Source organism: Aptenodytes forsteri, unplaced genomic scaffold (assembly GCF_000699145.1).
Source record: "Aptenodytes forsteri isolate BGI_AS27 unplaced genomic scaffold, ASM69914v1 Scaffold208, whole genome shotgun sequence".
In the NCBI taxonomy this organism is placed as follows: Eukaryota; Metazoa; Chordata; class Aves; order Sphenisciformes; family Spheniscidae; genus Aptenodytes; species Aptenodytes forsteri.
The window spans coordinates 3,847,936-3,870,665 of NW_008794963.1; the positions used below are offsets into that span (position 1 = coordinate 3,847,936).

The 22,730-nt window shown below is 42.5% G+C and overlaps 1 protein-coding gene across 1 annotated transcript in view; it reads right to left on the minus strand.

Moving 5' to 3' along the window:
- Positions 1-405: 405 nt before the first annotated feature.
- NIPAL2 (NIPA like domain containing 2) overlaps positions 406-22,730 on the minus strand; it is a 54,797-nt gene continuing 32,472 nt past the window's right edge. Inside the window, exons 4-11 of the mRNA XM_009275515.1 lie at positions 19,327-19,386; positions 17,165-17,286; positions 10,899-10,995; positions 6,476-6,611; positions 4,009-4,097; positions 2,224-2,287; positions 816-910; positions 406-500 (exon numbers count right to left, since the gene is read on the minus strand). Of these exons, the coding sequence (XP_009273790.1) occupies positions 406-500; positions 816-910; positions 2,224-2,287; positions 4,009-4,097; positions 6,476-6,611; positions 10,899-10,995; positions 17,165-17,286; positions 19,327-19,386 (758 nt within the window). The remainder of the gene's footprint in view (positions 501-815; positions 911-2,223; positions 2,288-4,008; positions 4,098-6,475; positions 6,612-10,898; positions 10,996-17,164; positions 17,287-19,326; positions 19,387-22,730) is intronic.

Genomic DNA, 22,730 nt, shown 5'->3' on the forward strand with positions numbered 1-22,730 from the left:
TAGAGTACTTTGAAGTCACTTATGAAAATTCTTCTCATTTGCCACCTTTGTCTTTAAGCATCTACACAGACCTGGGGGGGTTTCAAAGGGGAATTTTTATAATCCTGTTCTGTGCCTATTTGCATTTCAACGCAATTAAGACTCTCAAAATATCCCCAAGAGGCATTGATACTAGGAGAATGTTCTGTTTCATTAATGGTTATTTAGTCTTTCTTAAGGCTTCCTTTATCTTCAGAACACATTTGGGACAGCCATGGGATAAATTAAGTAGGATTATGTAATACTATGACTCATCAACATACAGGAGTTCAACATATACTTGAATATGTCCAACAAAAAGGTGCTGCTGATCCTTGTTCCAGTGGCGTTCCTCCTGTTAATTGGCATGTAAGGTACTTTCTTCTTTCAGCTTGGACTTTTCACCAAGTCATCTTCATTATTCAAAGTGCCATAGCATGAACTGTGAGAATCTGGTTGTATTTTGCCTGTCAATTTTTGTCCTAAGGAAATGGGGTGAAAGAAGGGAAAAACACCAACTCTGTGAAGAATTTTAATAAAACAAATCCCCCACCAATCCATCATTTAAACATTCTTTGCTCCAGTAATCATTGTTTTCATTTGACTGGTTGTAACAATAGCTTGGAAAAACTCTGAAAAATTCTTTGAAAAATCTGTTGGGAACAGGAATAGAAAATAAGAGAACAGTATATTTATTAAATATGACTAGAGCACATTTGTGACTCAACTCTCCTAGGTCATCCCATTATCTGATACCTCATTTTTAAACAGAGAGACAGAAAAAAAGCCCTACTTACCAGGAATATGTCCACAGTCAATAAAAGGAATTTGTAAATGTTCTTCTTTTTTATTTCTTGCAATTACAAATACACCAAGGAAAGATAGGAGACACCTGCAAAATAACAGTGGCATAGTATCATTAGAAACAGTTCACTGCATCTGAGATGAGAATTTCTCTCCAAGTTTCTTTTTCAAGGACTTCCAAACCCAAGCTGCTCAGTTTATAAAGAAACTTTTCTTCCTGGCAGCTCTATAAATTCATCTTGGGCTCCCTTTCAGTCTAGTTTTTGCCTCCTGAAGCTTTATTATCAGTTCCAAAGGCTCCGCAGGCAAAATTACACTTTCAGCAATATATACCTAATCAAATGCCTCTAAGTGTGAGACCACAACATTTGAATCCCTGAGCAAATCTTCACAGAGCATCTAAGCTAGCATTCTAGCATTTGCAATTTCATTAACAACTCAGTCTAGCTGCAGACAATCAACATCTCTGTTGTTTTTCTCGTTTGACTGTGTGTCTCAGGGGCAAGCTGTAAGCCAGGAGCAATGAGAAACTGCTATGCTTGGATAAATCTTCTATCCGCTCTGTATTGGACACACAACCACTAATTGCTGCCTGCCAAATACATGGGTTGAATTTGCTCATCTCCATTTTCTGTCACTTTTCCTGCAGTCAAACAAGATAACAGTTGTGTGCACTTACTCTGGTCCAACTGCAGAGCCATTTATTTGACAGCACCGTGGCAAGACTCCTCCAGCAGTTCTGGGAGATGCTTTTAACTATCTCACACCCATTATCAAGTAACTGTCACCTGTCCCCAGAGTTGTTACGGTGCTGGTAACCAGCAGAAGGTTTCTGCTCTCACAACATCTAGGCCCTTCTTCAAACATTTATTGTTAACAGCTTCTTAGCATGCTCTGAACTTTTCCACAGGCATGCTGTCTCTTTCTTGGCACAGGAAGATGAGGGAGAGATATTATAGTACTGCCTCGTAGGCGAGCAACTCATGTAATTGCCTGCATTTAATGGCAGCAAAGACCAGCCGGACATGCAAGTGGAAGGTAACATGGGAGGAGGTTTCTCGCAGTTGTAAAGGCACCCCCTATAACATGATATTTGGTGGAGAGCAGTGATTTCTCCTTCCTGCCGGAGGAACACATGCTGCTGGTTTTTCATTCCATCATGAGATTAGTAGTCCATAAGTGTCTCACGTTTTTACATATTTGGATTCAAAACCAGGCCTCCAAACTCCCAAAGCACAGACATCAATCTTTCCTTTAATGTTTTTTTATCCTACTATAATGGCTATTCCATAATGCTTTAATAACAAGATGGGTTTCTTCTTACTGAGAAAAGAAGGGATTCCGCAAGGCAATGCTGTTTCAGTACAAACGTTAGTGCAGATTTTAGGCCGATACACTTACCCGAACAGAAACATGAACACACTCAGCAAAGCTGCGCTTTGGAATTCCCGATAAAATATGACCCCTGGAATGTGACAGAAACAAGAATTGCAGATCTTGACTGGCTTCCAAGTGATATGAATTACAGCTGGGAGGGTCAGAAGCAGTGTCATGCTCAAACGGAGCAAAAAAGTCCCAAATAAGGTATTAATACACATTGTGATGGGTTCATTTTATGTGCCCATATTCCATTAGCTAGGCTTTCTCAAGATACTGCATGGGACTGGAGAAGATTTAGTCTATCAGGTTGGAGCATGTGCTGTGTTAGTAACTGCACAGATGCAGGTATTTTTTGCATTGTCAGCAACAGTTTTTATGCAGGTCAAACTCAGGGTCTTATTCACAAGCAGAGTCATACCAATATAGCTAACGGGTTCTTCATGGATTTAGTTAAGCCACTCCAACAGACCACGTGGACATCTTAACTCCAACTGGGAACAGGTTTTCGATAACTAGCTGTGTCCCTGATGTTTACACCAAGTTAAGGGCTCCAGCAGCCAAGTTTGCCAAATCTTTCTGGCTGAAGGGATCACTAGCTCTTTCTGGTCACCCCTTTTCCAGGAATTAGCACCTCTGCAGTGGAGGTGACAGAACCAGATGTGTATCTGGATCTCAGCTGCCCCAATTCACAGCCAAGTACATTAGCTTTAAATCACTGATGAGCATAGTTTTGCGTAGAAACGGCAGAGTGTGAACCAGCACAGCTGATGTGTGACTGTATCTTCAAAGGCTGTGACTGGGGGAATCATGAGATGAGGTATCTTCTACGAGCACCCCAGCAAGATTCAGCAGAGGTTATTCTTCTAAGCCCTGCGCTGGTTTAACTAACCTGGTGCAAATGCATGTGTATCCAGTCTCAAAGCTATTAAGCCATTCCTGAATAGGTACTTGATCTTTTAAGGAGGCACAAGGCCAAATTCCCCATATGGTCACAAGAACGCAACCCCCTTTTGGCACAAGTCTCCTCTCAGTCACAAAGTGTAGGTCTCTTCTAACACAGGTGCTGAGGCAATCTGTGCATGAAGCTGACTCCCCTTCTCATTAATGGCAGCTCTGCATGAGAAACTCCTGCACAGCAATGATAGGAAAGCCCCCAGTGTGTGTTAAAATGAGTCATAAATGTTCTAACAACATGATCATTTTGGCTCATTGCTGATACAGCATCTTAGTCGTCCTCCCTGCTCATGTTCTTACGCTGTGCACCATTTCCAAGATTTGCAGTCCCTCTTTAACAATGCTGAGTTCAAAGTTCTCACCCAGAATAAAATGTTAAATGCTTAAAAGGTCTTTGGAGTCATTTTATTTCCTTCACTTAACCAAGAATTCCACCTTCTGAAACAGAATATACACTAACTACTATGAAACACAGCTGGTTGTCATTTGAGTAGTTTGCCAGGCTGTTAAAATTACTCTACCAGTTCGGATATGGAGAGGCTGGTGTGCACATGGTAAATGCATTTACTGGATGTCAGGATGAGGCTAGGATAAATGCAGGTACTTCTAGTAAGCCAGCGAGGCACAGTAAACCGTACATATCAATTCTGGAAATGCTAGAATTTGATTATTTTTATTTTGCTTCAAAAGTTGTGAACTTACTCATTTTTCAGAACTTAAACACCTGTCACTTAGGAAAAAATTTCTGTGAAGACAAACATGGCTGGTTCGTGTTCCTGCTCACAGGCAGTAATTCTTGAAAATCTGATGTTTAGAAAATCATTCTGTAGAGGCAGAAGGCCAGAAACAAACCTGCAATGATGGCACTGGTGGTGAAGAACACAAAATTAATGGGCACAACTGCTGTCGCTTCGTACAGATGCATTGCTTGATTCAAGAACCTGGAAGACAAGCATTATTGCACCTCATGCCTACAAGAGGTTCATTGCACTTTAAGTCAGGCTAAGCCACTTTATGTCGGTTTAGCAATAAGTGTGACCATTTCTTACAACAATAGCAAGTAGCCCTGGAAAGATGAGTACGTGTATTGAATTTACCTTCTGGTTTTGTCTCTGCAGAGTACAAACAAATAGGCGAAAGCAAGAAGGTTGGCATGGATTCTTCTGGCCATAGGCTGTCATTGGAGAGTCCTTTGAAGCAGTGTTGGAAAAATTTCGTCTGCCACAGATAAGGGAGGAATGCTAGGGTATTACTGCTTATGGTCTGCATCAGTTCTTGGAAGCAGTGCTGCCTGCGAGCAGCCAGGGACAAGTTGCTCTAATTTAAACAGGTTGTATAAGGCTGTATTTCCAGCACGGACATGAACACGCAAGTCCTCGTAGGAACTGTTTCGCTTTGCTGAAGTCCACATTGCTGCTACTGCTCAATCCAACTTGGCTAAAACACATATTTGTATGTTTATCCATGGAGTTATACCCCAGACACACTCTGTCCTGCTGGGAAAGTCCAGGAAGGCAGCTCCAAGCCTGAGCTCCTTCTGCTCCTCAGAAAGGCAACACAAACCCTCACCAGAATCATGAGCAAGAGTGTGCAGGACCACAGGAGCATACACTGCACACAAACCTGCAGGACAGAGACATTGGCCATGGAGCAGCCTGCACAGTCTGCATCAGCAGATGAAAACGGCAAAGCAATTAACCCACTTAGGGAGACCAGAGCTATCAACATTTACCCATAGGGAGATGAATCATGAGTGTGAACTCTCAGATGCACCGGCAGATACTCTGTTATGTGAACGGTGCATTTCAGACCGAAAGAGAAAAATCAGGAGGCTGCAGAGTGTATTCAAAACTTATAAAAAGAACCATACTTAAATGTTTCACTGGTACAATATATGTGCACAGTAAAAATCCAAGCTTGGATCTGTTTTAGCCATTAAAGTAATTGCATGGTTATTTTAGCAACTGTTGAACAGTCTCCATGGTGCTTTAAAAATAAAGAAATCCTACATATCCGCAGGATAGTCAGGATTTTGAAGTCATTGAAAACACCTCATTATTTTCTCCCATTTGCAACAAACTTGGTCACAGGGACTAAAACAGTGATACCAAGGCCCAGCACTGAATCCAGGAGGATGTTGCAGCACGACAGTCAAATAAAATAAGAGAGGAAACAAATAAAATGAAAAATTTAGACTGACAGCACTGTCTCCATTAGAAAATGTGTCCAACAGAGAAGAAAGACAGACACACTGAGCCCAGGGAATGAAATAGGCACATTTCACTTCTGTTTTAATTTTGACCCAGCAAATGAAAGAAAGAAAAAACTGGCGAGAAGGAGAGGTTAATTCAGCAGCTTCCTATTTACCAAGCTTTTATTTCCTATTTTAAATGCCCTAAGCTCGTCTCCCAGCGAAGACAAGCTGGATGTAAATCACTCTATAATCTGTTACAGGGGAGTTCCTGAGTCAGCCATGGAGAGTCACTGCATAATAACGCATGGACTTTCTGATTCCACATGGGAATGGTATGTTCTGCCACGAGAAAGCTGGGTTGGCTCTTCTACCGGAAAATAATCATGCAAGTAAACACTCAGACTCGCACTGGAGCAGTCTAGATGAGATTACTGAATGATGCTATCAGCACCTGAAGCAGAGGGACCGGCATAAAGGGAATGGACACTCCTGTTCAGCTGCAAGCTGTATTTTACCATGCTGCCACCCCCAGCAATCTGCAAAGGCAGCATAAAACAATCACTTAACAGGCCAGAGGCCAGCAGGGAAAACTCTGATGTCCCCTGCACACTAAAAGTTAACTGTTTCCTAAAAAGGTACAGACATACAGGGTAGCAAAACACAACAGGCAGATTTAACAGCAGCAGGGAGAAAGCAGTGGTAAACTCTTCTTTGGTCTGACGAGTGACATAAGCTAGGGAAAAGAGAGGCATAATGAGGGTAAACGTGGCCATTTGATTATTCAGCAATGAAGGTTGCTAAAAGTAACAAAAAAAAATTTACATAAACATAAATTTCATTTCATAAGTTCAAAACCTGTGCCAAAACTAGAACTAAATTTGGGAAGACCTTGTGTAAGGTGATAATGAGATGAGGTAGCATCTGTGTAATTAATCAATTATAAACTGAGAAATAAAGCCTAAATAAACAATATAATCAGCTGTAGGCAATTCACGCATCTGTCAAGGCTCTGCCAGGAATTTGTTGCCTTTAAGCGCAATTTGGATCTGGACTCGATATCAATACTGAACAAAACTGACAGATAAATGGGTACAAAGGCTAGGAGATAAGTAGAAACTCACTTACTTGACTTGGAAAGCACAGGAAGTTGCCATCAAAACAATCATGATATAGAAAACAGGATAAGTTAGCTGCATTTTCCCCTTCGCAGAGAGTGTTATCATGCTGGCCACAGCCTTTACAGCAATGACAGTCAGCGATGCTGAAAGGGAAAGGGAGAGATTAGCAGGGCAGGATTCACAGCAGGGACATCAGAGCATCAGTGAGGGAGGACAAGGTGCTGGGTCAGAGCCACAGAGCTGATCAACTAAAGGCACACTGAGGCAGGATTTGGGCACCTAAAGCCAAGCGTGTGATTTTATAAACACTCACTAAGCTACTGCCTAAACTCATAGTGGCCGTAACTCCATGTGCTTTGTGTTTTGCTTGGAAGTTCTTGTAGCACTGAGGTCTGCAACCCTGCATCTACCCAAAGTTTCCCCATTTTCAGCAGAGCAGCTGAGGTTAAGAGTCAGATAAAAATCTTGCAAGGTAGCACTCTGTGTGCGTGTGTGAGAGAGGCTGAGCTCAGGTAGAGGAAAGAACTGGATCCATTTCCCACTGCTGGGCACATGTCCTAAACACTGGACTACCAGTGAGAGGTGGTACAATAGCCTCCACATCTTCCAGACATACTTCATTTAGCTCCAGCTGCTAATTCGGAGTCCATGTTGCATTATTCAGGAGAGGTCCGAGAGGTCTCGTTATCTGTTCAAAGCACCTGGGACACGTCCTAATAGCAGCCTGCATGTGACACCAGCAGCCTAAAATAACTCCTCACCCTCAGGATTTCTCTGCTGAGATGGGAGCTGGCCAAAGCTGGCCGAAGCTGACTTTTGGGATCGCATCACAAAGCACCTAACTATCCCCACTGGTTATGCACATAGAGCAGACAACCAACACAGGGGTCTATGTTTCGTTTCAGGGGCCAGGCTCTTAAGACCATTACTGGATTTAGCCCACTGAATAGAATACTTCAGTAGTGTGTTTTCAATCCACTTAGTCACTGTCATTGCATCACCACAAACAAATCCGAGAGAGCAGGCAATGGTTTTAATACATGTCGCCAGTTCAGAGAAGTCTTGCAACATACATCTTTTAGAAAAGGGGCTGACAGTTCATCTAAGAGTTACTCTAGATTTCCTTTTGGAGTGTGCTCTTGGTTTGTTGAAGCTAACCCAAGAAGGCTGTGATTACTGCAAATAAAATGTAACAAATTCGAAAGAAACTAAAAACGATAAGAAGAGTCAGGGTGCAGAGATGACCTTTGAAGAAAGGTAATTAATTGTCAGGAGCACCGTCCCCCAGCTGGGATCCAATTCCACCCTCTTCCAGAGCTGAGGAGTGTTGGATTTCGGTGGTCTGACTCATCCTCCTGTAACTGCAAAATTCAGATTGGCAAGGAGAACTGCACTGTGCAAAAACTTCAGGCCAAGGGTTGGGAGAAAAGGTGGGGGAAGAAGAACATATTCAGGTCTGTGGTTTTGACTGCAAGCATTTTTCTTACAGCAAGTCCAAAAGTTCAGGGGGAGTTTAAGAGTTGCACACATCTTGTGATGATCCTGTTCACCGTCATGAAATTCACTGTTTTCATGACAACCTAGTACTTCACTTCTTGCTCTGTAATGGAAATAGGTGGAGCAGTTTAACAAACACAGCAGTAAAAGCGAGCAGAGGAGATCAAATCCTGGCCTGCAGTGGTGCTAATGGTATGATAAAAAGCCAAAAAATACACTCAAGCCCCAACAAGCAGCCTACTTAAAAACTGAGATTTGCACTCTGACATGGGGGAGTTATTATTTTAAAGGAACACTTACAGGTAAAAATTAGTGGTTTGAATTGTCCAACTAAGGGTGAAGATTGCTGAAAAATTGTTTCTGACGAAAGAGCAGTTTCCATCCCTTATAATTTTAACAAACCAGAAAAGAAAGCATCGGGGTGTGTGTGTTTGGTTGGTTTGGGTTTTTTTGAAAAATGGAATGATCTTTTTAGTTAAAGTAGCCCTGGACTAAGTTTCAAAACCTAGGAAATGTTTTTCCTATCTCTGATAGAATGACCCCCCCAAGGCTAGTGTGACAAATGATGTCACTTTCCAGCTGTTAAGGCAGGAAACTCGGAAATCCCACTTTAATCTGAAATATTTCCCCCCAAACTTATGATAACTCCCAGTATATACATGAGGTAAGATAATTCTCACCAAATGAACTTGTAGAGTTGTACTAAGCAAACTGTTTGCAGATTTTCCGATCACCTCTGTATTTTCTTCATAATGAAAGTAGCTCTCATATCCAACGAAGCACAAAGGCTGCCTTCTTTTTTAAAGAAACCTTTCTGCATTTCATTTACATCTGTACAAACCCTCCACCAGGAATGTATCTGTGCAGATATGAGAAAAGGCAGAAATTCCCTTCCACGAGCTGCCACCGAGAATTTTCTGCACAGAGCCCCACCCCAAGCCTCGTCCACCCCTCCCGCAGCCAGGGCCCTCCAAAGGTAGTTGATGTGTCAGACAGCTGGGACCAAAGCTGCTGGGCCCTCTCAGTCCCCCATCACTTTGCTCAGCAGAAAGGTCGGAGAGCAAGCAGAAGGCTCTGAGTGTAGCTTCGTGGGGACTGCCAGGCACCAGGATGGCTGCAGGAACCGGAGCCAGCCACAGTTCTGGGTTTCCTGCTTGAGGGAAGTGTCAGTATTTCAAAAGTTCCCATGAACCAGGACTTGTTTGTTTGTGTCTTTTTTAATAGAGCAGAAATAATGACACATTTTTCCTGAAACCGCTGAATATGCTTACCAAAACCTCAGCAGCCACCAGCTGAAATTGTTATTTTTGGTTGATTGCAGCCTGACCACCAAACTGCAGTTAGTGCCTGCTGGGGCACGGGTTTGCAGCCCCACTGCTGTTCAGCAGCTCCATGTATCCCTTTGGCACCAGTGGCATCAGAGCTGGCAGGCTCCACGGCAAAATAAGCACACAGCACTACGCAGCCCAATGGCCCAGGTCTCCCAGAGCCATGTGTTGACCTTGCTTGGGGCAGCCATCATGGTGGGTCTGCCCAGAACTGCAGCAGTCAAGCGTGGAAGCCCATCTGGGGATCTTCAGGCTTCCAGCTATGCGACAAGGAGGCTGGACCCACCCATCGCTCAGGAGCGCACCATGCTTCACACTCCTCATGGCAGGGTTGGAAGCTGCAGAGCAGCTCAGGTGAGCTCTGCCAAAGCTCCCAGGCTCCATGCTAGGAGCTGAGGGATGGCTGGGCTCACACTTCACTCCTACAAACCAAGAGCAGTCGAACAGTTAGACCTAAGGCTTTTGGGGCTCTTCTATCTCTGTCTCATGCAGGGAGCATGGAAATCGTTCAAGGCTTCTGCAGAGCTACAGATCCTAATGTTCCTAGCACTGGGAAACTTAAATGGGAAGACTGTCCCAAAAAAGTTGATCTGAAAGTCTGAGCTTTTCAGCGGGGTAAGAAACCAGTCAGGGACCTGAAGGAAGGCAGTTAATAAATCTGTGAGGGTTTTTCATATTCAGTTAAATCCAAATGGTGTAACTGGCAAACTTTAGTGAAATTCTGTTTTAACGAAACACTCATGACCAGCTCCATTAGAAATGTGCTTTATAAGTCTTTGCAGACTGATACATGCACCCGCTGAACTCAGTGAAAAGACAACCATTGACTTCAGTGGCACAGTTCAAGCACCTTTCACTTCAACCAAAGAAATGCGGTGTCCCATCAGGGTTTCATGGAGAAGACACGGGTTAGTGACAAATTCTTAAAATATGCCTGCAAGCAGTAGAGCTTTAGAGATAGCCTCGTGACATTTTTCAAAACTGATTCGAGTTTAACTTTTTTGAAAGCTGCCTGATAAAATGATCTCCCTTGTTTCCCTGGGTATTGATTGTGGCAACATTAATCAGAAGGCAAACTTCAGTGGCCCACTGAGTTCTTGCTATGCTTCTGGAAAGGTGGTAAAGCATGAAATGTTGCATATGCAAACAGGCATAGATAATTCAAAGAAAAGTTCCCGTACAGTCACAGCATATCACTGCATTTGCCTACAGAGTGCTTACAAGGTCTTAAGCTGCTCTGTTCTAAAGAACTGATTTTCACAGCTAGCCTGCTCTCCAAAACAAAGTTTCAGACAGTCCCCTTTCCCAGGATCTAAAGCTAACGTGTTATTTAAAAAAAGCTTCAGAATACTATTGCACACAGCATATTAATTTCAGGAAATCTGTAAAAAGAAATAGTCCCAGCAATAAGCATAGAAACTATGTTTCATAATCAGCTTTTCTCTTCAAAACGAGACCACAGTAAGAATCATGTGAAACGTTTCAATGATTCTCCTTCAGCACACTGCTTTGAAATGTCCCTAATCTAAACTAGCTGGGGAGACTGAGTGACAAGGAATTATCAAGTAACAGACAGGAACATTAAAGTGAATAATATGTTCTTACCCAGTAGTGCTACCATCATTAACAAAACCACGATGTGCTTCACAGCCTTTCTTTTGTAAAAATAGAGGAGAATGCAGAATATGATAATTTCTAGGATCTGAAAATAAAAGGGAAGAAAGTTAGAGCTGTGAAACTATGTAATAAATGCTTCATTCAAAGTCTTTGAGATGTCACATTCATTTTCTATGCTCTAACAGTTCAAAAAGGTTCAAAAGGTTCAAAAACTAACCTTATTGCCAGTTGACTGAGCTATCAAACAGTTGTTGTCATTCATCTTTCCTATTACAGCAAAAGTTAAATTTTGAGCATTTCTTATTTCTTTAGTTTTTCTTTTTGCACTTCTAGCTACATTTTGTAACTGGTAGTGTTGAGAAGACTTTTTTAATGTGACAGCAAAGATACCCATGTTTATTGGTAATAATTCTTACAGAAACTCTGTTTATAATTCCTATGGAGTAAAGCACTTACCTGGAGGAACAACAGTCTCTCCTTCTAGCTGTGGTACTCCTAGTGTCACTCTTTGTGACATGCAAGCTTATTTTTGCTACCCTTTTTGTCCTTCTCCCCAGTCCTACTAAAAAAATCCCCCCAAACGCTGTCTTTTTGTTCAAACTTTCTGCCATACATCGTAAGGAAGAAAACATTTATTTCATGCGGTGATTCTCAAATCACAGGTACCTGTCAGGAGCTTACCTTGAAAAGCTCAATGGCACACTAGCAGACCACACTGCAGGACATGTGCAGCTGCTGAAGCGGCTTCACCTACACTGTGCATGATCCAAACTTGCTCCTTCAATAACATCTGACAGCTAAATGACAGATAGTTAAATTTACTGACTTGCTGTTAATGTGTCTCTTTGCAGATTCCCTTAATAACTCTTGCCTTTTGCCATCTCAAAAGCGTGAGTATTCTCCCTCCTACCCACGTTGCCCAAATACCCCCTCTATGCCTAAAGAAAACAGCGAGTGCAAGAGCCAGAAAGCTTTTGTGAAGCCCAGAAGACTCATGAAAACAGGGATGATGGACCTCTGCACTGAAAGGTGCTCAGAAGCCTGGTAGCTTTAGAGAGTGCATGGAGAGAGAGAAGTTTGTGCATGTTGGAAAGTAATCAAATGGGGGAAATAAGACAAAAAATGAGATTGTCATCATTAGTGAATCTGGTTATTGTCATTTTTTACAAACAAAACAAGTAATAGAAAAAACCTCATGTCTATCATCTCCTTGGTTTCATCACCAACGTACTAATTTATGTTTTATAATGCCACTCCGCTCTTAAACCAACAGTCACCATAAGGGAGCACTAGACTTGAAAAGACCTGCGTGTTGCGCTGATGAAATTTCCAAAGAAGCGACTGAACAGTTACTAGCAGCATTTATATAATGTAACATAGCTGATTTCTTATTTTGGAGAGTGACTGCAGCAGGAAAGCAGTCATCAGCTTTCTAAAATTCTCTACCACACTCACACCTCCCTCAGTTTAGTAGTGTTCAAAAATATGAACAGAACATAATTATGCTTTAATTCATTTTTTTATTTACTTTCACACTGATCCCTTGCTCCCAAAGACAACTGAGAGACAATTGCATCTCAGAACATTAAAAACACAAATTTGGATATATACCACATTTCTTTAAAAAATGTCAAATACTTATCACAAGATTAAAAAAAAAAAAGCAGAGTTGGGAGGGGGTGTTGTAAAATGTATTGAATACAATAAAGCATTTTGCTGTTGGTTAGAAAAAAGCATTCCTGGACTAATCCTTGTTTAATAATCTTTGCAATCTCTTGTGGAGTGCTGGTCTCATCTCCCTCCAGAGCGACATCCCTCCCCACCGGGCTTGCACCCAGAGGTGAAAGCTGGGCCACCAGATGGTAGAACAGAGGCCTTTGCCTCAGTCTCACAGTAAGTAACTTGGTCAGCCTCCCCAGCTTTATTCAACAGTGTCACACTGGGCATGTCTAAATCGGGAACCAAGGCAGAAGTCATGTTAAGATCTGCAGACATGTGAGTTCATCTTGGCCTGCCTGTGGAAAACTGTGACGGGGTTTTGAGGGAACTTGAGAGGAGAAGTAAAGGTAGCAGCTTCGCTCTTCATGCCACTGGCAAACACATCTTAGGGCCAGAGGGGAATATCACATTATCAGGCTGCAGCTACAACAGTCTCCAAATAGCTTCAGTTGCTGTTTTGACAGTGACCAATTGCTAACAATGGAAGAAAGCTGTGTTAAATAAATATTCCCCACATGGAAAGGTACCCAGGCTAAGAAACAAGTTCCAGAGATGTCCCAGGTATCCTCTTCCATGACGTGCCAGTTCAGGACTCACACACAGGATGGTGTTACTGGGATGGCGCCTGTGGCAGCAGGTGACACAGCACTGTGAGACCTGCTTCCCTCCCCAGTGCAAACCTCTCATCAGACCCTCGGACTGGTTGCCACAGAGTGTGCAGAAACCCATGAGACAGCCCTACTGTAGGCAGCCAGCTACACTTCAGGTATTGATTCATTTCATATCCCCTAGACAACTTTAATCGCAATGCCAATAGAAGGAAGCACCATCATCTGCCCTGTGACTTAGATTTCAAACTACGCAAGAACAATCATCCAAAAACAAGCCCAGGGACAGTCGCTGGCTCAAACCACTCCATTACACCAGCTCTGGCGCTCCACTCCCTCTTCCACATCACTCCGACCCCCAGAGTGGCAGGTAGTGCCAAGCACCACTGACCTCGACTGAGCCAAGTAATTGTTGCTGGCTCTGTCCATCAGACCTCCATCAGTCCTCATCCTGTCACCAGCTCTTCTCTTGCTAAAGCTACCATAAAGCTCCGCTGTGATCTCCTGTTTAAAAGCAAACAAACGCACCAAGAAGACTCACTTCTGAAAGGAAACAGCCAAGCAAAACCATCAAAAGGACATAAAAGAGTCCCTGATGGCAGTTCTGGAAGGGGTGCACAGGTTTGTGTGCTTGGCTACTTCTGCCTCCTGGGGAAGACCCAAGAGCAGCAGTGGTGTAGGGCCAGATATGGCAGTCCTGTGGCCGAACCTAGGGAAAAAGCTGATGTTTGCTTTTCAGGGCTGTTATTTAAGTTTACTCAGCTCCGTCAAGTCTCGCACACTAAGCATGAAATTCAAACAATTAGTTCTCACCTCGTGCTGCCCAGCAGCCAAACTATTCTTCCATGGTTCTCTGCCACTCAGTGACCCACCTACAGGTCACCTTTAATCACAAGACAAGGGAGAGGCCATCACCTTGAGTCACGCTGCAAGCAGAGTGCATGGCTCCTAACAGGACCTCACGCAGACAAGGACCCTCCCGGGGTGCCCTAGCTGTTACCGATGATTGTGTCCTGAGAATTACCTAAAATAGTGTTCGCTCTCACAGTTGATAGCTGTGATAGTGTTAAATACAAAGTCCAGGAATGGGAAGCACATAGATTATATCAGCTTTACATATTCTGTTTAGAGGAATTGAAGGAACTTGACCCGCTTACAATCATTTTTGCTATTATAACTAATCTCTACTGAAGTCCTCAAGCCCACATCTCATCAACATGTTTTTATAATCATGATGTTTTTCATGTTTCTAAGCATTACCAGAAGGCACCAGAACAAAATATCACATTGTCTGCCCCAACTGTTTTTCTGGGATATACAGCAACATAGGGACCAATGAACCAGGAGGGTCTTCTAGGCACTTTGAAGAAAAAGCAGAAATGCTTTGAACCTGATTTTACAGAGATTAAATATTAACAACCCAATACTCACTATGCTTCTGCTTAGGGAAACCTAAGAGCTTCATCTATAATTGATGTCTTCTGTAGTGACTCAAAGTGCACATAAGCAAAAGAGAAAAAAAACCAAGCTAGGATAGTCATTCTTGCTTAGACATGATTATACTACTGCAAAGTCTCAGAAGGTGACTCAAAGTTGTCTCATGTGGGAACTAGAGGCTATTTCTGCAGAACTCCTCTGATGCCAGTGGAGTGCCACATGGGGATGGTTTATCACCCACACAGAACATTTTGTACCACTGGGGCTTTGTATTTCTCAGCAGACCACACTTTGGGGCTACTTTTAGAAAGACTGTTGGACTGCATTATACTCCTGTATTGTCTCCTCACTATATATTTATACTGGAAACTCTGCAACTTCTGCTGTGCTTTTTTATATCTCGGCAGCCAACCTGTGCTAGGCATTTTACAAATAATCATGAAGAGCTAGTTCCCTGCCCAAAGAGAATGTTTACAGCAGGGTTTGCCTGAACTTCCAGCAGCATACCGGGATAATCAGGCTGGTATCTCAGAGTCTCTTGTGGAGTCTTTCACTCCTCCCTCTTCTTTGGACAGAGGAAGCTCAAAACAGATGAATCCAGGGAGCAGAAGGAACAAATAAAGAAGTTTGATATGTTAAGTCAACAAGATTTGCTGTGTACTTGCTCCATCCTTCCCTGCAACTCATGCTGTACATGTAGAATTGGATGCTGGCTAAGGCAGGAAAAAGAGAGAAGAGGGGAAAGAAAGTCCAGGGGTTACCTACCACCTCCTCATAATGTCTCCTAAGAAGAATACAGCACAGTCTTCCTAGACATTCAACTGTGTTCTTATTAACTTTTCCTGAAACAAAGTCAAAAAAGTCCTCAGATGGGAAAAAGCCCTTTTCCAGCAACCTGTTGATTTTAAGAAAATGTGAAGACCATACAGCACAGAGATTTCTGGGCGTAGATGGAGAGTTTTCTCACTCCACCACCTCTACACAAATGGATGAGGCAGCAATTTAAAATCAGTGCCTAAAATGCCAGGCTGTTTTAGTATCTATAGGTGGAACTGCATGGTAGAGGGGGATGTTCAGTAGGAAAGAGAGAGGGTCCTCCAGTGAGCACCAAGACCCCTGTTCTGAACCACCTCGTAAGGAAGTCCCTCTCCCTCTGCTGATTATGTGGATTTGCTGAAGCTCTTGCTGAGGCTGAAGCTACCCTTACTGAGTACCCCAAAACTCTTGGGCATTGCCTTCAAAAGCCTCTCTACTGCCTGATTGAAAGTGCATGTTATGATTTATGTAGCATGATCATTCATTTCTTCCACTGAGCTGTATCACCATCTTTCAGGAGCTTTTAATATGCACAAAAAAATTAAGCAAGAGGATCAAGAATTTTTTGTGTTAGCATGTACTTTCTGCTTAATCAGTAGTCTCATGGATAGTTAAGATGTATTTAAAGCCTGCAGGCTGGCTAAAAGATTAAGGTCCTTAAACTGTCTACTCGGTGGCTTTCTAACTGAGCTTCCTACTGAGAAAAGCCTGGGCACTAATAGTCTAACCCAAATAAGTCACTTTACTGGGAAAAAAGTAACTGCTTCTGAAGCTCCTATATTGCATTTTTTACATTCAGTTGGAGGAACAAATTTTCAGCATTCCAGAAGAAAAGAGAGAGAGAAAATCCTTCTACTCACTCTGGTCTTGTTCCTGATGCTAATTAAATACATCAAAGAAGACGTATGGTATTTGAAGTTTGTATACAGATACTTTAATCAAAATGGTATTTTTGTATTTGAATTCAAACTCAGGTTCAGATTAACCTGAGTGGCAGTGAAGCAGGCCGCCTCTCCACATTTCAACTCCATACAAAGCTCCTTTCGGCCAGGCTTAGCAACATGGGCTGAAACAGAGTGATATGAAAGAGAAAAGCAGGACTAAATGGTATTTTTGTATTTGAATTCAAACTCAGGTTCAGAGATTAACCTGTGGCAGTGAAGCAGGCTGCCTCTCCACATTTCAACTCCATACAAAGCTCCTTTCGGCCAGGCTTAGCAACACGGGCTGAAACAGAGTGATATGAAAGAGAAAAGCAGGACCAAGAGCATACGTAGCCTGATTTTTAAAAGCACAAGTCCATCACATTCCAGAAAAGCACTGTAACTTAGGTGTACATGCAGACGATGTGGCATGAGCACATATATAGGAAATATAAGCAGTGCCAATATTTAGATTTTTCCTCAAGCCCACTAAAAACCAAAATCTTTCCTTTCTCGTTAATCCTGCACAACTGTGACTTTCCCCTGGCGCGTAGTTCGAAGGACATCTTTTGGTTCAGCGTATTTTCAGCTTGGGGACTGGAGTGATGACCCAGAGACTTGCTCTCTCTCCTATGAAAATCACACAATCTATCTTCAGGAGCAGTTTTTCTGCCACTAATTCATAATGCTGCAAAAAGCCCAATAACCCCAGTTTTTCTGATTTAGGGAGTAGTATGAACAAGATACTCACCGAATATAGCAAAAAAGGCCAGCTCACTAAGTAATTCTGTACTTGTCTTGCTGTGAGCTCTTGGGGTACATTTGGAGCAAATGTCACCAACAAGTATGTCCCTGTTACTGTCAGTGTTCCTCCTTTAAAGAAAACGATACATTATTTTGGTAATAAAATATTTGTTAATCATGGTCATCCTTGCTCTCCAGCTGACTCGAAAATAGTTTCTAGAAGAAAATTTAAGTCCATTTAATCAGGTCTGGGCTTAGGTAATTGGGTTGCCTTGCATTTGTGGTCTTATCTAGTGTAATTTTTATTAAAGACTCAAAGGATATTGGAAATATGAAAAAAGCTGTCAGTAAAGCCTCATGAATTAGGGTTCCAACTCAGCAATGCATTTTCAAATACTCTCAATTTTCATGAATTATGAGGCAACTGCAATTCAGCAATGCATTTTCAAATACTCTCAATTCTAATACCGAGTGCATGACAAAGGAGAATCGATCCTCTGTATTTCTCACAGGCACAAAGCAGGCACATAAACTTACCCTAAACTGAAAGGACAAGTTGCTTACTAAGGCAGACAGCTAGATCATTAACCAGGGTAAATAAACACAGTTCTCCTGAAGTCAGTGTGGCCACAGAGATCTGCACCAGCTATGGACCTGCCCTGGAAACATTAAGCACAACAGATATGTCCCGGTCTGATGCTCATGTGAAGCTGTCATGAAGCCAACATTTTGGCCGCTCCCTGTTCTATTTGCAGACCTATGAACTGTTTTATAAAAGGTTGATTTGCAAAAGACTGTTCAGCCATTAGGTTGCCAGGGCCCCTTTTCAAGGTCAAACTTGCCTTATTGTGCTTTTAATAAAAATCTGGAAGTTCTGCCTTGTGGACAGCCAGCTGACAAACACAGATGTTCATCAAGGTATTGAGATAGAAGTGAGCCGATCCTGAGCTCATAAACTGTATTGGATTAAGGAAGTTATTAGCTAATCAATTTTTTTTCAAGTAATCTTTAAAATTCTTGGCAAACCTATAAATTGGTGTGGAATACAAGGCTCAGGAATACAAAACAAAGCACATCCGGAGGACTTTGCTGGCACTGCTATCACACACAGTTCCTTTGGAAAAGCAGAACTGTTCTATATTTATGTGCTTGCAAAAACATCACCATATTTCCCATCATACAGCTCATTCCTATGGAATGTAGCAACATTGTTAAATCCTTCTTGCAAAGTCAAACTCACAGAAATAAAATAAATCAGTGCTTGAACACTAGTTAAAGCAACACACAATGTATAAGGCCATAAGGGAAACATGATCAGTCAAGGGAGGGGGGATTTTGAACGTAGCAGCTGAGCTGGCAAACTTGGATCCCAAACCTAAATAAATATTATATTCCTGGGAGAATACTGAACAGATCTCTCCAAAACATTCATGAGAACAGCTGGGATGTCCTTGTTACAGTATGGACAATCAAGCCTAGATGCTAGGAACCCCACAGAAATACCAGGTGCCCCATAGCAACATCAGGTGCGCTGTCCCAGCTGAGGTAGCTTGCGTAAAGCCCAAACCCTGAAATATGCTTGTCTCTCACTATTGCTGTGTTCAAACAGGGCAGTTTTGATATGCAAAGAAATCTTGGACACAAACAAATGTTGACATGCTTTTACAGTGCAGACCGTGTTTCCCAACAAAACATTGACAACATGATTATTTGTTCTCTGAAGTGATAAAATTAATACCGAAAGGGAAGTTGTCACTTTTAATTGAGCTTGAATTTTTGTGCAATATCTATGCAGTAAGAAAAAAAAAATCTTATATTTGAATGAATAACTCAATAGTTTCATTGGTTTTATTAAAATTGTGTTGTACTCGTAAAGATAATACTAAATACAACCTCAGAGGCAAAAATAGACAATGAAAATAAATTTGAGCAATAAGGACACATAAGGAATGAGTTACAGTTATAAGAGCAGAGGATTTGGGAATGTAGTCTTTTCCACATGCATTGAAGATTCTCTCTCTTTTTGTCACTTCTTCCCAATTTTGAAAGTATCTGCCTCAAAACACTTGCTCAGGAAAGTGGGAGTGTGAAGGTGGGGGGCTGTGTGAGAGTTACAGCTTGCTAAGCATATGGCGACACACATGTCCATATTAGCAAATGCTTACTTACCCAATATATCAGCAGCCCTCATGGTCTTCTTTAGGAATAAAACAGAAATAAATGCACTACCTAGAACAGAAATATAAAGACATTTTTCATATTTGATAGAATATCAAGTGCTATAGCAAAAAGATGCCCTGGGCCGAGTATAAATATATCTCATAACCGTTGTTGTTGCACCATACCATGATATAACCAGCCAGGAGTCCATTCTGACAACCAACCAACCAACCTTCAGTTTTTGTAAGATTTTAAACGTATCCAGCGGGCTCTTATGTGGTTGAAGAGATGCAATACCCTTCCCGTCTCCCACGCAGACACTGCTTAAACTGCTCTGATTCAGTCACACGTGGAAGTGTCAGGAAAGCTGGGCACCGATCAGCCTTACTGTTCCATTCCCCATTTTGCCACCAACTCACTGTATGGACTTGCTCAAGGCAAAGTGCCTCATAAAAGGATAAAATTCTGCTTCTTTAGACTTCAATGTATTAGTATAAGAAAAGTAGCAGCAGTACAACCAAGAGGAAGAAAGCCACTGCAAAAGCATAATACTTAGTATAAACTAAGTATAAAAGAGAGTGGTCATGATGTCTGCAAACAAGCAGGTGGAAGAACCAACATATGTACCATACAGGAGTACTGCCCCTGGTCTTCTAGAGTGACTTGTAATGAGGAAGGAGAAAAATGGAAGTGAGCCCTGGAAATGACCTCCTGTTCCCTGGTCAACTCTTTCCCTTGTTCAGCTCTCGCATCTCCCCTCTGCCAGCTCCTAGCCCTGCCTCTGCGGGATGGACAGCAGTGGGTGGGTGAGCAGCAGCAGTGATCAGGCCAGGATTTCTGGTAAGCAGCTCAGCATGGACATGTGCTAGAGAGTGAAGAAGGGGTTTGGACTTAAGATAGATGAGACTGTTGGCCACCTGGGAGAGATGGCTCTATTCCAGCACACAACATTAGAACGTCTACCTCTAAGAAGAAACAACAGAGGCTGAACAGCTCCTATGTAAAAGATGAGGAAAAGCCTTTGGGAGAGATGCATTGGTAATGTTAGATTCATTTAGAAACCTCAAAGAAAGACTGCCCAGGAGGGACAGTGAAGGGACACATTGAACCTAAATCATGGGATGCTGTTACAAGAGCTCTGTTCCTGCCTACAGTGTGAAATTCTTGGTTTATTCTTGAAATAACGGTTCAACCTTTTTGCAACCATCTTTGCCTCATTATCTCTATTGTTCTGATGGAAAATTTAATTTGCAGTTAGCTAGTAGATGTACTCTAGATAAATCTAGGGAGGTTCATACCAAGAGGTAAACAGAGAACTAGAATTCAGCATTACGTCTGTATTATCCAGCCAGTAGAAAATCAGATCTAGCAGAAGTCATAAATTTAAACTGTATCAAGGGTGATGGAGATCTATGCAAATGAGTAAGTGCAATAAGAATCTTCAACTGAAAATGCCTCACTGAAATTAAGCTGCCTGACATGGTTTTCTTTATTCAGTGTTTCAGTGACAACTTTGCTGGAGAAAAAACACTGGTATCCAGGCAACACTGGTAATAGCAGAGCTACCTAGGTTTAGAAAAGAGAGAGGATGAAAACCAGGAAAGAAGCAGCAGCAACCCAAGATAGTGCAGGAATTAATTACTGTTCTGTCTCCCTGCTGTCGTAGCCCTCCCAAACTCCACCTCAGCCCACCCACCTAGGCAGTCACTGTCACAGCAAAGACCTGTTGCTTAACGAACTGATGCTTCAGTGATTTTTTTTTTTTTTTTTTTTTTTTTTGAGTACCCCTTGTCTGGGCTCTCTGTATACAGCAGAGATCTAGTAAATGCAATTTAGGGCTCAATTCCAGTGTTGGCACCCAATTTGGGGTGAGATGAGTTGTGCCCAAAATTCCACTGCCTACTTCTCTGGAAATGACAAATGGCAGCTTAGGGGGATCATAGTCTCTGAGGCTGGCAGTGGGCACAGGGAGGCACTAGAACGCATCCAGATAATGAAACTTGTCACTCAGCCTGTCATCCGCTTTAATAATGCATTCAAATGTGGCAAGCTCTTTCTCCAGAGATAGCTGGTAGTGCACAAGAGATCATGAGCTTAACAGAAAGTATGTATAATTAATGCTCTTTATGATGTGCAATATGTAAAGGAATCTAAAAATAGGAGAGGTTTTAAGAACATATATTAGGCCATCTGGGATTGGAGGAAAAACTGAAGTAGGAGGGGAGGTACAACACCAAGGTGAGGAGAGTGAGACCCAGGAGAGACTCTGAACATAAAAGACAACTGTCCCCGTGGATAAGCCACGGATACTTCATATGCATTCAAGTGAAGAAGAAAAGCAAATGGGGTAAATCTAAGTGAAGAAGCAGAGAACAGTTACACAGACCTGATGAGATGCTAGAGGACATGCATGACTGATCAGAAGCCTGGCAAACTCTGGCTGTTACCTTCAGGGCTGAATTTTAAGCAAGTTATGGTAGCACAGCCAAGAGAGCACCTTGTTATTACACGCTGGCTAACACAGTATTTTAATTTACCTTTCATTTTGTTAATTTCCTGGCTTTTGAGCTCCATAAGTTTGACTTTTAAATAGTCTCTTATGTTCTTCAGTTTGCGGGGTGGGTTTGAACCAGGTTAAATCAAAGAAACCAAGGGCAGATTGGCTTGACACAGACAGTGGCTCACTAGAAACGATGGGCCAGAGGAGGGGTATGAAGGGAGCCTGCGAGCCCCAGGAGTGCAGGCTGGCGTTTGCTCATTTTGCCTTCTGCTGGCTTTGCAGCTTTCCCTGGCCGGCAAGACAAATGGCAGACACCAAAGTGTACCCCAGGAGCCCAGTGAGAAATGCACAGCCCTCACAGCTGCTCTGCCCCTCTTCCTTAACTCCTTTGGGCTCCAGCTCACAGTCTCAGGTGCATTTAGCTGCTTAAGACATTAACTCCTCCAGAAAAGGCAGTTTAGGACAATATGCTAGGTGGCCAACACATTCCCCCCACCATCTCTTCTCTGCCTGGTGGTCTCCAAGCTGACCCTGCTGTGAGCAGGAGGTTGGGTTAGGGACTTAGAATCATAGAATTATAGAATGGTTTGGGTTGGAAGGGACCTTAAAGATCATGTAGTTTCAATCCCCCCCTTGCCATGGGCAGGGACACCTTCCACTAGACCAGGTTGCTCAAAGCCCCATCCAACCTGGCCTTGAACACTTCCAGGGATTGGGCATCCACCACCTCTCTGGGCAACCTGTTCCAGTGCCTCACCACCCTCATAGTGAAGAATTTCTTCCCCATATCTAATCTAAATCTACCTTCTTTCAGTTTAAAGCCATTACCCGTTGTCCTATCACTACATGCCCTTGTAAAAAGTCCCTCTCCAGCTTTCTTGTAGGCCCCCTTCAGGTACTGGAAGGCTGCTAT